This window comes from Asterias amurensis, chromosome 17 (assembly GCF_032118995.1).
Source record: "Asterias amurensis chromosome 17, ASM3211899v1".
In the NCBI taxonomy this organism is placed as follows: domain Eukaryota; kingdom Metazoa; phylum Echinodermata; class Asteroidea; order Forcipulatida; family Asteriidae; genus Asterias; species Asterias amurensis.
Window position 1 is genome coordinate 4,978,883 of NC_092664.1, and position 14,184 is coordinate 4,993,066.

At 38.0% G+C, this 14,184-nt stretch overlaps 1 protein-coding gene across 3 annotated transcripts in view; it reads right to left on the reverse strand.

Moving 5' to 3' along the window:
• Positions 1–937: 937 nt before the first annotated feature.
• LOC139949845 (twitchin-like) overlaps positions 938–14,184 on the reverse strand; it is a 96,485-nt gene continuing 83,238 nt past the window's right edge. For all 3 annotated transcript variants that reach the window (XM_071948392.1, XM_071948391.1, XM_071948390.1), the window contains 13 exons: positions 13,923–14,060; positions 12,912–13,032; positions 12,282–12,381; positions 11,786–11,903; positions 10,892–11,064; positions 10,439–10,472; positions 9,584–9,722; positions 8,800–8,983; positions 7,399–7,584; positions 6,976–7,062; positions 5,363–5,650; positions 4,346–4,462; positions 938–3,418 (listed from right to left, as the gene is read on the reverse strand). In XM_071948392.1, coding sequence (XP_071804493.1) covers positions 3,186–3,418; positions 4,346–4,462; positions 5,363–5,650; positions 6,976–7,062; positions 7,399–7,584; positions 8,800–8,983; positions 9,584–9,722; positions 10,439–10,472; positions 10,892–11,064; positions 11,786–11,903; positions 12,282–12,381; positions 12,912–13,032; positions 13,923–14,060 — 1,918 coding nt within the window. In that variant the 3' untranslated portion in view covers positions 938–3,185. The remainder of the gene's footprint in view (positions 3,419–4,345; positions 4,463–5,362; positions 5,651–6,975; positions 7,063–7,398; positions 7,585–8,799; positions 8,984–9,583; positions 9,723–10,438; positions 10,473–10,891; positions 11,065–11,785; positions 11,904–12,281; positions 12,382–12,911; positions 13,033–13,922; positions 14,061–14,184) is intronic.

Genomic DNA, 14,184 nt, shown 5'->3' on the forward strand with positions numbered 1-14,184 from the left:
CGGTTTGCATGGTTGATCCTCTCCTGCCATGCGGCCACACTGTGTGTGTGTGACTGTCATCCATCATTGTCCATGGTCCAATCCACATGATCCAATTCCAAGTCCAAAACGAAGCAATGAAAAATCAGGGATTAAACGACTTAATAGCGACTAAATTGAGTGCTCGTGTTACAAAACCGACTTAAGAAGTTCACCATCATGGCAGGTCTTCATAAATCCACCTCCATGAAGAAAAAAACAAATTAAAGATTGACATTTCGGAGACTGATGTTTACGTTTGTAGCTTACTTCGCTGACGGTCGTTCTTCTCTGATAATTTAATGGTCAGAATTAATTGAAGGCAGCGCACTGTTCACTGTTAAAACGAGAAATGGCATAAAGACGTCTGGGCCTAGTCTGTCAGAAGCAGACGACATTTCGCTATCATTTTGCAAGACTGGTCCCCCGTCTTTAGCCACATAAAGACTGGTACTTGCATTTTAGAACCAGCGATTTTATTGGATACAATGATTTCATTGGATAAACTTGCAGCGACAGCTGTCCATGGGTGTGTTTTGATTGGTCGGAGGTGGTATTGGTTCAGCTGACACTCATCACCTCGGACCAATCAAAACGCAGATATGGAACGCTAACTTTCGGTCGTCTGCATGCGCTGCAGTGTCGATCTATGTACAGTACATGTACTTGCGTGTAATGTTTATGTAGAAAATCAATGTAAAAATTTTAATAACGAATTAAATCAATGTGATTTAACATTTTAACTATTAAGCATTTTAAAATGATTTCTTAAAAATGTGAGCACTTTTTTTGAAGAATGTTACTGATGCATTTGGCTTTAATTTGGGGTTTTTAAGCACAAGGACGTTGAACAAAAACCGAAGATAAACTTTGCCTTTAAAAAATAGTTAAGACAAAAAACTCTTTCAGAAACACAAAATGTTTTACTGTTTTTTATATTTAATGTATGACTATATTTTTTAATTTTTGAATAAATAGTTATAATATTGCTGCATCAAACACTGCAGTACTTTTTAGAAAGCTTTGAGTTAAAATGTTACCACCTACAAGAGGGGCTATTTACAATCCCAAAAATTGCTTCTTGTGTCGACTAAAATACTGGCCGCTGAGGGCATTAACATCAGCAGCAATTTGTTATGTTTCATTAAAGGGAAGACGAATAAATTTGTCTTGACAAATACAACAGAAACACTGCTTATTTTGTTTTTAGGTGAAAATGAGCACCCTGAGTTTTGCATAAAGGGCGCTGTGCAAAGAATTTCTACTACTACGCAATAAGTAATATTTCTATGCATCCGAACTGTTCCTTTAACTTCCTTATCTTTCCTAATGATTTTAAGAAACCTTTTTCCCAAAAATGAGAAGAAAAAAAAAAGATTTCCGAATCATGATTTACTGGCAATTCCAATTGAATACCACACAGAAAATACAACAAACCATGTTTTATTTCTACCAACTACTCTTCAACAGTCGAATCTTAGCCAATAAAATATTCCAATGTGCCTCAAAGATCTACTACGCATTTCCTACACAAACCATTCAGTCGCAGGTATACTTAATTTACTCTAAATTGCAGTTACATAGCAAAGTGTATGTAAGAGCAGCCTACACAATTTGCACGAATCATTGACTCGGTAAAGACTTATGTCACAGAATCTTTTTCAGGCTTTCTTCATAACATCAAATCTTGTATGATCTTTAAGGCATGTTACTCCGCCTTTCTGCACCTGTCAACCTCCTCAGATGATAAAGAAGGTGCAATATTATTTCAACACATTAGTATTAAAGATGTAATTACTTTCATAAAAGACCTCTGAGGAAGTTCTTACCAGCCTTTCTTATATCCATAAGCACTCAGTCCAAAACAATGAACAAATGTCCGAAATGTGACAAATGCCAATAAAACCAAGTCAATGTTCACAAATAAGCATTGCACAGCAAATTCAATATATTTACTTCTTTTTGTAAATATTCATGAAAAACAACTCCTCAAACTCAACTTTTGTTGTCAAACATTTAACTGAGTTTGAGTACAAATGAAAGTAACAACAGAAAGACAAAGAAATAAAACATTCAAAACCTGCGTTATGCAAGCTTTGTAAGATTTCATCAATATTTTTTTTACAACAAAATTGTTACTGCACTTTTTCATTCCTACATGCAGTTTTCTTCTAAAACTGTTTCCAATAGTTGTAAAAAAATCCATCACAAGTTGAATGCATCATATTGGGTTGTGAGTATAAACTTCAAGCTGTTGGTTTTATGTGTAAATATTTTCTTTCTTTTTTAAATAAAGAATTACTGTACTGTTCACAAAAGTACCAGCTAGGCATTTTACACAAAGCCTCACCACCAACTTTGCCAACACAACTCAAATGAGTGAGCAGTCACCATGTGATGCATTCTTGATATTATTTCAGCTATTTCTATTTTGTTGTCGTCTTTCCTCACTCATCTACCAAGAAGACAACATCGTTTTTAGTTTTAGGGAGGTTGTGACTTAAATAAAACACTTCAGTTTCATTTGCTGAGTGCATTGACTCATAGACGATTATTGTCACCATACTCTCTCAATGGAAGCAGTCTTGTACCCTGAACAGAACCCCTTTCACCCAATGAGGGTATACAATGGGTCTCGATCAAGGTATACTGAACAACTATGGATAGTACACTGGGGGCTTATGTATCATCCATAATTCCACTCACAAGTTCTGCTACAAAAACTACCCAATTTGGGATATTGGTCGACCCTGATTGGTACTCCTGTCCCCTGATTGAGATATAAATTATTCACAATTGGGATATCGATCAATCTAATTGGTAATCCTATCCTCTGATTAAGATATAAATTATTCTCAATTGGGATATAAATAAATCCTAATCGATACTTGTATCCCTGATTGCGATAAAACTTATTCCCAATTGGGCAGGCTTAAATCCAGTCCTTACATGTACATCTCCAGATGTAAGAATTATGGTGACACTACGAGTTGAATAACAACACACAATCAACAAAAGAAATTGTAGCGTTGCTACAAGAATTTCTAAATAACTACTCAAATACCAATGGACGGTTTTCAGAAAATTTCCCAATAAGGGTGTCCGCAAAAAACCTAGTTAAGATTTCGTGCGAATAACTTTTTTTCTAAGAAGGACAAGAGGCGGAGTTACTCGACAGATTTGAGCAACTCCTCTATGTTGACAGGCTCAGCATCATCAAGAACCACCTGAAGAGAGAAGGATGTCTGACATTCTCCAAATGCATTCTTAGCTTTGAAGGTGTACTTGCCAGTGTCTGTTGATAACGCCATCGGGATCTCAAGACGGTACTCGTTGTCTTCGGATACCAGAGAGAAACGACCGCCATCTTCAAGAGCGCGGTCATCTTGAAGCCAGAACACTGCAAGAATGAATCAATATTATACATTAGGGCATCGGGTATCATCATACCCACATTCAGATCATTAGGGACCATTCAGAAAAGTTTTGTTCTTGAAATTGCGGGTGGGTGGGTCAAAAGATAAAACTTGTATCAACATCCATACAGCCCTAGCTAGGAATTTGAACCAGAGCCAAAGTGGTGAGAGGCGAGTGCTTTATGCACTTGCTACCAATGCCACCTAAGGAATGATGTCTCTAGCCCAATGACTGGGGTCACATTGTTCATGTGCTATGGGTGCCAAAAACTGGCAGATACAAGCCCAATATAAATATTCATATCATCAATATTCATATCATCATGTTAGTATATCATTCAATTCAATTAATTAATTGTCCATTAAAAAGAGAAAATATTGATAAAAGTTCCAAAAGAGAACACTAAAAAATAGTTATAATGATCAAACTAAATTTACACAAACAATGATGAAAAATAAGCTAAAAACTTATTTGGGGTTGAACAAAGAAAATAACTTTGGTTCAAAAAGTGAGCACATGCAAATTTCGGCTTGCGCGAATTTCAAAACAAGCCATCTTCAAAGATTGCATCACAACTACAGTTGTTTGAAACGTCACGACTTTGACGTAATTTCGGCGCAACCGATGTCGTGGATTCGATGTCACATCAAACACAAATAAGGCTCGTCAACGCTTTACCCTTTTCATCAACCTTATAGGTAACGCTTCACACAATTGTTCAAAAAGAACCTAACGGCTTAACTATAAAAACAAATAATTGACCTCAGGCTTCGACATAGAAACGGCGTCGATATTTTGCGACCTCTGAGGAGGGTGGGTCCACGCTTCAAATTGACCCCTGCATTAGAGTTCTGAATCCCAAACCATATATTCCAAGAACCAAACACTCATTGATAACGGAAAGCTTTACCTTCATCAGCAGCTTCCATTAGCTTACAGTAGAACTTGGCACTCAATCCTTCATCTACACTAACAGGCTCTGGCTGGACGACCATCACTGGACCTTTATACCCCTCTGCAACTCCAGCTGAAAATGGTATATGAATATTCAGTTATGTAAATTTATTAGGGCTCTGCATGGTCTCCATGAAAATTATCAGACCTATCTTTGCGCGTCTAATCCCGTTTGTGTGTTATAAAAAATTATATCCCCACCAGCGGTATTATTGGAATGTTTTTGAGTAATCCTTTTCCTTTGAAAATATAGTTGCAACACTGATATCCTGCTTTCACAAAAGACAGACACCAATCACTCTCATAATTAGATCCAGGATTTTTTGTTGTGTATGCCACATTTGTAGGTGCCTACCCGAGCACTCTACACTCTATACTGTTTATCTCTACGACCTTCTTATATTTGCTTGTTACATGTTCCTAAGTGAAGTACTCCATTGGGCGATAGGTTTTCACGGGTTGGACCCACACTCTTGAATGATTTGCCTCTTCAAGTTTGCAACATCTCTAGTGTCGATACATTCAAGATTAAGTCGAAAACCACCTTGTTTAATGTCGCTTAATATGTAATTGCTGGTTGAGAATACCAGTCTTACATTTAGGCTTTGCAGCTTCCATAACAAATATAGGATTTGAGGCACTGCATGGTGAGGTATCAATATATATTTGGTTTGCGGTAACAGCATGTGTGTGTCTACTTGCCTGGTAGAGTTTGTTCTTAGAGAACTGTCTTGCTCAATTCTACTATCGCAGAGTAGATTGTTCGGGTGTTCGGGAGACTTCTCAGTTCTGAAAAGAACTGTCCTACTTATTAACTATTACCTGGACGGATGGTATAGAAATAGGCTGGGACTACTACTTTAGCTTATAGGATCGTAATAAACTGTACTACCGCGGAGTCAGCTCTTGGGTTTGGTCTCAACGTTTCGACTAGCTTGCTCTAGTCATTGTCAGGAGACTGTAACAAACTTACCAGATTCATTTTCTCCTGCTTGCTCATCCATCGTTGCCTCCTCTACATTAGCATCATCCTGTATAATGATCTCCATCTCTCCAGTATCCTGTACCTCTTCAATGAAGCCTCCTTCTTCATCTTCATGTCCTTCCTCATCTTCGGCCTCCTTCTTACGGGCCATCATTCCCTTGAAGCCGGCCTGGATCGTCAAGGCAGCCTTCTCTGTTTCAGGATCTCCCAAGTCGATGTCTATTTCTGCTGATGCTGAGATCTCAAACTGGCCACCGCTCTCTTTTCCTTCGGCATCTGGATAAAAAGTGTTTTAAATGCAGTGGACACTATTGGTAGTTACTCAAAATAATTATTAGCATAAAACCTCGCTTGGTTGTTTGGTAACAAGTGAAGTAATGGGGAGAGGTTGATATTATAAAACATTGTGAGAAACAGCACCCTCTGAAGTGACGTAGTTTTCGAGAAATAAGTAATTTTCCATAAATTTGATTTTGAGACCTCAGTCAGATTTAGAATTTGAGGTCTCAAAATCAAGCATCTGAAAGCACACACTTTTGTGTGACAAGGGTGTTTTTTCTCTTATATTTATCTCGCAACTCTGACGACCAATCAAGCTCAAATTTTCACAGGTTTATTTTACGCATATGTTGAAATACACAAGTGAGAAGGCTGGTCTTTGACAATTACCAATAGTGTCCACTGGCTTTAATATCATGACTTGCTGGCCTTTGTTTCTTTCTTATCCTAGACTCGAAACCTTACAGATTTGATTTGAGATTTGATTCCGCAATCCTGTATGGAATGTATCCTAATAAATCAAAGGCTGAGTTGCAAAATCTAAAACAGTTATTATGAAAAAAAAATTAAAAAACACATTTTTATGTCGTTTTTGTCATTGTGCCCTTTTGTGCCTTTGTTATTTTTATTGTCTGGATCGCATTTACATAGTGATTATTGCCTGGAAATAAATAAATAAATAAATAAATAAATAAATAAGGTTATTAAAGGGAAGGTACACGTTTGGTAATTACTCAAAACAAATATTAACTTAAAAACTGACTTGGTGACGTGCATTGGAGAGCTGTAAATAATATAAACCTTGTAGGAAACGACTCCCTCTGAAATAACGTAGTTTTTGAGAGAGGTAATTTCTCACTAAAATAACAAAAGACTTCTAGCTAGAAGTCTTTTTTTTCTATCTGAAAGCACACAAATTCGTCCAACAAGGGTGTTTTTTCTTTCATCATTTTCTCGCAACTTCGAGATCGATTGAGCCCAAATTTTGACAGGCTTGTAAATTTATGCTTATGATGGGATACACCAAGTGAGAAGACTGGTCTTTGACAATTACCAAACGTGTACAGTGCCTTTAACAAACAGCAAATACAAAATAAAATACAAGAAAGCAAACCAATATATGAAGTATCACTAACAGTGATATTACAACTCAGGAGGTTTACAAACTCTGTACATCACTAGAAATTAAAAGGTTTGGACACAATATGGACTGTTTCTTTCTCCCGTTGGTAACATCTTTTACGAAAATCTGTAGGCTCACAACGATGTTCAAAGTATCCTGAAGTCTCGAAGAAAATCCTGAGAACAACCTTTCAACTTACCTTTCTCAAATGTTTCTACTCCATACACTTCTTCTTGTTTCTCTTTCCTTTTCTCTCTCTTTGTTCTTTGTCCTCCATCTTCCGTCTCTGCATCAAAAAGATAGTCAAGAAAAATTTAAAACTCACTTTCTAGAAGTGTAAACAATTCGTCGGTCGCACAAAGCTAACTGCTGATTACACAAAGACTAGAAGAAGTATTGCGTCTAGTTACTGAATCATAATTCTTTGATTTGTGCAAATCTTAGGTGTTAAACCAATGTTTGTATGAGAGAGATTGGCTGTTGCCAGCTCATTGTTTATATCCCCTTGTGGGAGTTTGTGGAGTTCCCTTGATGGGAGATCATATCAAAAATATTTTAAAAATAAATAAAAAAATCACATTTTTCAAGAAAATAATTTGGAAGGCACTGCAACTTAACTTACCCACAATGGACTCAGAGGAACTTTCTTTCTTATGCTTGTACTCTCGGAATCCTTGTTGGATTGTCTTAGCGGCAGACATAGTATCATCTTCTGTTAGTTCCTCTCGCCTCTTTGAACGACGTACTGAAGAACTAGAACTAGAACTGTACTCAGTGGTGCTGCTGGCACCTCCTCTTCTAGAACGATCTGTTAGGAAAGTCGCAAAAAGTGATGAACTAGAACTAGAACTATATTCAGTAGTACCACTGGGATATCTCTTTGATGGCTATCTGTTAGGAAAACCGCAAACGATGATAAACTAGAACTAGAACTATTCTCAGTAGTATCACTGGGATATCTCTTTGATGGCTATCTGTTAGGAAAACCGCAAACGATGATAAACTAGAACTAGAACTATACTCAGTAGAACCACTGGGATGTCTCTTTGATAGCTATACCTATTAGGAAAGTCACAAATAATGATAAACTAGAACTAGAACTATACTCAGTAGAATCACTGGGATGTCTCTTTGATAGCTACCTATTAGGAAAACCACAAACGATGATAAACTAGAACTAGAATTATATTCAGTAGTATCACTGGGATGTCTCTTTGATGGCTATCTGTTAGGAAAACCGCAAATGATGATAAACTAGAACTAGAACAATACTCAGTAGAATCACTGGGATGTCTCTTTGATAGCTATCTGTTAGGAAAACCGCAAATGATGATAAACTAGAATATATATTTGTGCTATATATTTAAGTGTGAATTAATACAAAAATACATACATGTATGCTCCATACCACCACTTTAACAGATTGCAAAACAAGTTTTTTTAAAACTTAGACTCGAATTTCACATTCGAATCTAAGGTCCAGGTAAAAGTGTCTCCACTTAATGAAGTAGGTTTTGATAATCAATCTAACTAAAATCTTGGGAAATTTGATTGAGCAACACTAATCAAGTTTACATTTACTTTAAGCCTTCAGGCATGTTTTCTCAATACTATTTTAATGGTAAAAGTTATCCCCTCTTTTATATTTTATAATAATAATGATTTATCCATTTATTATGCACAATTTCATAAAAATACGTACAGATGTGCATCACACAAGTGCGCGAGGGATACAGAAAAATATAGCGCTTCTACGTCCCATATCCAACCAGGCGAGCTACATATCATTGTATTCCATGACCCTGAGTGTGATTACGTATTTATCTTCAAGCAAACTTGGCGTGCAATTAGAACACACAATTGGGCCGTGCAATAAAGGCTTATACATGTACCACACTTCTTGTTGCCATGGATCGACCAATCAGAATCAAGGATTCAAGCCTACCTGAAGATTACTTGTATTATAGGGAGTTTGTGAGAGACTGACAAGTCAGGAGCTTGGTGGTGGGGTTAGTTTTATTACCTTCCACACTGATGACACATTCCGTTTCTTCAGTACCCATACAGTTCTGTGCGATACATGTGAATCTACCGCATGTTTGTACAGTAGCACGGTCAATCTCCAGTACAGCCATACGATAGGAGTATTCCTGCTTGAAGTCTGGATGAGCCTTAGGAATATCCTCACCATTTCTCATCCAAGTTACCTGAAATAAATCAATGGTCATCATCATCATTATCATCACATCGGTGTTAAACACATTGTCAAGTCTGTTCTGGGTTGGCCTACTTTCTCCTTGTGGCCCTCCTCCACTTGGCCCTGTCCATTGCGTCCCTTGCAGCAACTCCAAGCAGTTGCATGTCATTATCATTCGACACCTTCATGCTTGCCCCCCAGCTTCCATCAGCAAGGCCATAATGGAATAGGTTCTCTTCAGGTTCTGAGTGGCCTCAATAATAACAAGGTCTTATATAGACGCTTTTTCACAATAACCGTCTCAATGCACTTTACAAAAGTGCCCTGGTCATTGGGCCAATAACAATCGTTTAATATTTCTCAGCACCAAATTGTGAGCGACTGTAGCACTCCAAAGGAATTTTCATACACAATATCAACCTTCACCCTCGTAGGTACCCATTTATACCCCTGGGTGAAGAGAAGCAATTATAGTAAAGTATTCTGCGCAAGGACACAAGTGCCATGACCGGGTTTCGAACCCACACTTCGATGACTCAACCACCAGAACTTGAATTTTGATGTTTTTAAGCAAATGAATTAGGTTCCCTTCAGATCTGAGTGGCCTTACCTTAGGCTCTGGGTAACCAGCAACGATACAGCTCAATCTGACGCTAGTTCCTTCTTGGATGGTCCGTGGTCGAAGACGGAATGTGAAGAGTGGTTTAGAGTCTGGCCGAGCTGGTGGCAAGGCTTGCTGCTCAACGCGTCTGCCATGAAAAAAAATCAATTGATATCATAATTTTACCTGCAATCACCATATGAGATAAAATACTGTAACAGGTGTCAGCGTACTTAAGAACCCACTCTGCAGCAGGGAGGTTATTAACAAGAAGTTCCCTCGACCCACTTAAGCGAAAGAAGTAGTCCTGGCTGATTTCCTACCCTCGGTCCAGGTATAGACGATGTGACCTCTGACGTCACACGAAAACCATAACATGATTCGCGCGCATACCGCCGGGCAAAACCTTTGTGTTTTGGCAGCCAGCTAGAAAGTGTATGCAATCTTACTATTACTACGCAACTCAGTGCCCGGCGAAACATGACGTATGTAGTGTTTTGTCAACAGAGGGCGGTTTGAATGTAAACATAGGTCACATCGTCTATAGTTTAATTCAGGACTGAGAAGTCTTCTGAATTAGAAACAATCTACTCCGCGGTAGTAGAATACAAAGCATGACAAGTTCTCCAAAGAACACAATTTACTTAGCAAGTAGATACAAATGAGTGGAAAACCTATACTGCATTGTGCGAGTTGAAACATATTGCAGCTCCTAAAATAGCGCTGATGTACAAGTTTGAAGTTGTCAAAATGCATTTTTGTGCAAGATCAATATTTTGTAAAATCAGTATACAATGTTTTTGCCTTCACACAACAATTTCTTAGTTTAATTTCTATAAGGACATTATAAAAATAAATCATTACCTTTTTCTTGTGACTGGATGCTTCATTGGATCAGCTGAAAAAGAGGTCAAATTTATAAGCGTTAAAAACTGAAAAATCAGACAAATCAATGTATATGTGAATTTTGTTGGTCGACTTGAGGCTTTTCCCTTGAAATTAATATTTCTTTTTGGTTTTCCTCCCACATCTTAAAGTGAAATTTCCTTCCTACTTCCTTCTATCCAAAAACTGTCTCATAACATGCACCACACATAACAGAGCTCAAGAACGTCGGAAAACAGATAAGTTTTTACGCCTTTTAACCAACATGGCATTTATGGATAGGATTAAAAGAGTAGTGACTGGTTCTTAAATGATTGTTTAAAACCTTTCAGAATCATGACCATACATTAAAGGCCTGGCCACGACCCTGCCAGTTTTAAACGGCCGATTAAGAACTTGTCACCACTCGTTCATTCCCTTACTCATACTTACGTTCAACAGCCAGATGAGATTCCTTAGTGAGTTCTCCGTACGAGTTGACCGCTCTAACCATGTACTGACCAGCTTCATCCAGCTGCACACGACTAACTACCAGCTGGTAGTTCACATCATCATATTTAGACTTGTACTTGAGGCTCTGCTTCAATTCCTTGTTATCCTTGAACCTAGGTTTGTACAAAAGTAGACAATCTGTTAGTAATAGTAATAACTTGTCCTAACTTAAGATGGATTTAATGCATTCTAAAGTCTATAGAGGCAGAACTTAACTCGTTCGAAACTTTTAGATTAATCCTAAGTTTGAAAGAATTTGGTAAAATTAACGGCTGGTCAGTGGGCCTTAAATCATCTCAGCTCCCTGAGGAGTATACAACCTGTGCAACAAATATGCGCTACTCTGCTACATCAATCACAAGAACCATCTCTGCCCTCACAGATACCCATTTACCCCTGGGTGGAGAGAAGCAATTCACCAGCAATTATTGAAAAAAAAATCAGGCCCCAACCTCAAGATTTTGAAAAACTAAAAACACTTCTGCCATTGTGGACGCGCGACAAAATGACAATGCTTTGACGTCTTGCTTGGGAGTTTGCTTTGTTATACCTCCACACTGCAACAAAGTGGCTATTAAAATTGGAGCTCCCAACTATGACGTACAGTATAATGAGTGATTACATAACAGAGCTTTTTGCGAAACCTTTAGAAAAGCGCTGGATAAGGGTATTCAAAATCCTTGTTTTTTTTACACAATTTAAATCTACTTATAGTCATATGACTTGATTTCCTTATTGATTGAAAACATTTTAAATGAAATTCAGCAAAGTTCACGACTTGACATTTTCGTTCAAGCAGGTCTTTAAAGACTGACACTGATTTGTAATATTTACCATGATACAACGGGATCTGATGGTGCAGCGATGACGCAGTTGAATGTAGCATCACGATCCTCCATTGCAAATGTATCAATGGGTCTACGGACAAAGCGTGGACGCGCTTCTTTGCGTGCTACAAGAAAAGTCAAACAAAAAGGTTAAGTTTCGTCAACAATTTCACTGTTTACTGCATGTAAGTTTTGATGTTTTTATTTCTATTGTATTTATTATTCTTGTGTAAATTTTACTGGAGTTTTAATGCATACTCTGCTCATCTTCAGGAGATGGGTTTTAGTTTATATCAATAATTGATGAACTGAAAGTTCAGGAGATGGTATAATGTATAGAGAAAACATACATGTAGCACAGCTATTAAGTTGCAATAAGCATATTGTGTGCATATTGTAATGAATTACAGCATTGAAATAAATGTTACTGATGATATTCTGGTACTAAAAAAGCATCTATGTTTTTTTATTTATTGATTTATTTGTCATCACATCAGACTCACACATTGAAACTTCAATGACGAAGTCGGTGTCCAGGGGTCTTCGTCTTCTATGTCCACTTGTGTTGGAAATCCGTCCAATACCAAGGGATTGGGTACCGGGCTAAAAAAACAATAACATAATTATACAGGTAAATAATAACCATGGGTACTTTTAAAGCATTGGTCTACGCCCAAAAGGCACTCATGGCGCTCACTCATGATCATGTTGATACAAAAAAACAGTCAAAAATAAAGGGACAGAAGTAAGCCTGTTGAAAGTCGCTGGTCAACATTCAAAAGGTTGAGTTTTTAGGGCAGTTTTAAAAGATCATGTTGTATCAGCAATCCTGATGTGGTAAGGAACACTATTCAACACTTTTCCTGCAGTAACTAGGAATGAGCATGCTTCTAAAAATACTGATGTTGGAGATCTTCAATTCAATTCAATAATTTGTTGGCCATTAAGAAGATAAAAATGGAAAATTTACATGTCAAAACATTGATAAAAAGCTCCGAGACGGAAAACAATAAATACAGAAATATGTAAAAAACTATGATTTAAATAAACACTAATGAAATATCTAGTTTATATGAGTCAAGGGTCGCTACTACAAAGAGGGTTTAGATACAATGAGTTGACCTTTGACCTACCATCCATCCAGGTCGTTCTAGAAGAAGCATATGTCTATCTATAGGAATACGATTCCTGTTCCATTTACCGCAGTCTTTCAGCCATGGATGATCCAGAGCTTCATAGGCTGGGATTCTCTGCCTGTAAACACAACAAGTTACTTTTGAATCAAATATGCCCAGAGGTAAGTGTGGTATAGTAGCTTTAAGTTGCGTGCCATTTTAAAATTTGCGCACGCGCTGTTGAGTTGTTGTAATCAGTTATAAGAGTTGAGTTGTGAGAAAGAGTTCATTCCAGCCATGGAACAATAAAGTTGACTTTAAATGTTGTAAACGTACATCAAAACTTGCGTCAGTCATTTTCGGGATTAGGACATAAACATTAGTCACCTTAAAAAAGCCCTTTTCACACTTCTCTATTCTCGTAGATGCCCCCAGGGAATAACGGCAGGCCTTTTCATGCTATGCTCGCTTTACCCCTGGTCTGCTCCAGCAATGGGCATACCCCAGGGAACTGCCACCCCTGCTCTGGAGTAGGGGTAAGCGGTTAAACCCTGGGGTGTTCTTATAGATCGTCAACCGAAACCCCGTGGCATATAGGGACACAGTGTGAAAGTGAGCTGGGGTAACCAGGGGGTAAAAAAAAGTCCTGGGCTCCTAGGGCTGTATTCTACAGTGATAAGAGGTACAGCCAGAAAAAGGGCTTCCCAGCCCATTTCATATGGGCCTTGTCGCAAATACCCATTGCGCAAGTGCTAACTGTTGAATGGGGTGCATGCTGGTCTAGCTAGCGATCAAACTTGATTGCTAGCTAGACCAGCATGCACCTCATTTCACGCCTCACACGGGAGTACCGATTATTTATGAAAAAAGTCAATGGGCTTATGAGGGCACTGTGTCAAATGAAACTCAGCGATTTAGACCTTCTGGAAAGGAAAAATGAAATTGCGAATGAGCAAGTAAGAGGGGTTGTGTGTACTTTCTTAAAGTTCATCACCAAATATAAAAATAACAAACTTGTCATCGACTTACTCTGTGTCAACAACGAGGAGTTTGCTGATGAAATCTTTAGCTTCATCTGAGATGTTACGGAAGGCTCCTTGGTCAAAGTCAAAGCGCCCTCGCTTGATCTTCTCAGCATCATGATCGAAGGGGTGGATGCCACTCAAGCTAAGAACAAACAAAAAAGGAAAAAGGAATATTTTTGTAATGTTTGCAAACTGGCAGAATGTAGATTTCAAGCTACATGTGATTAGAATAAATTCAACCTGTGGAGTGACATCACTTGAAGGCA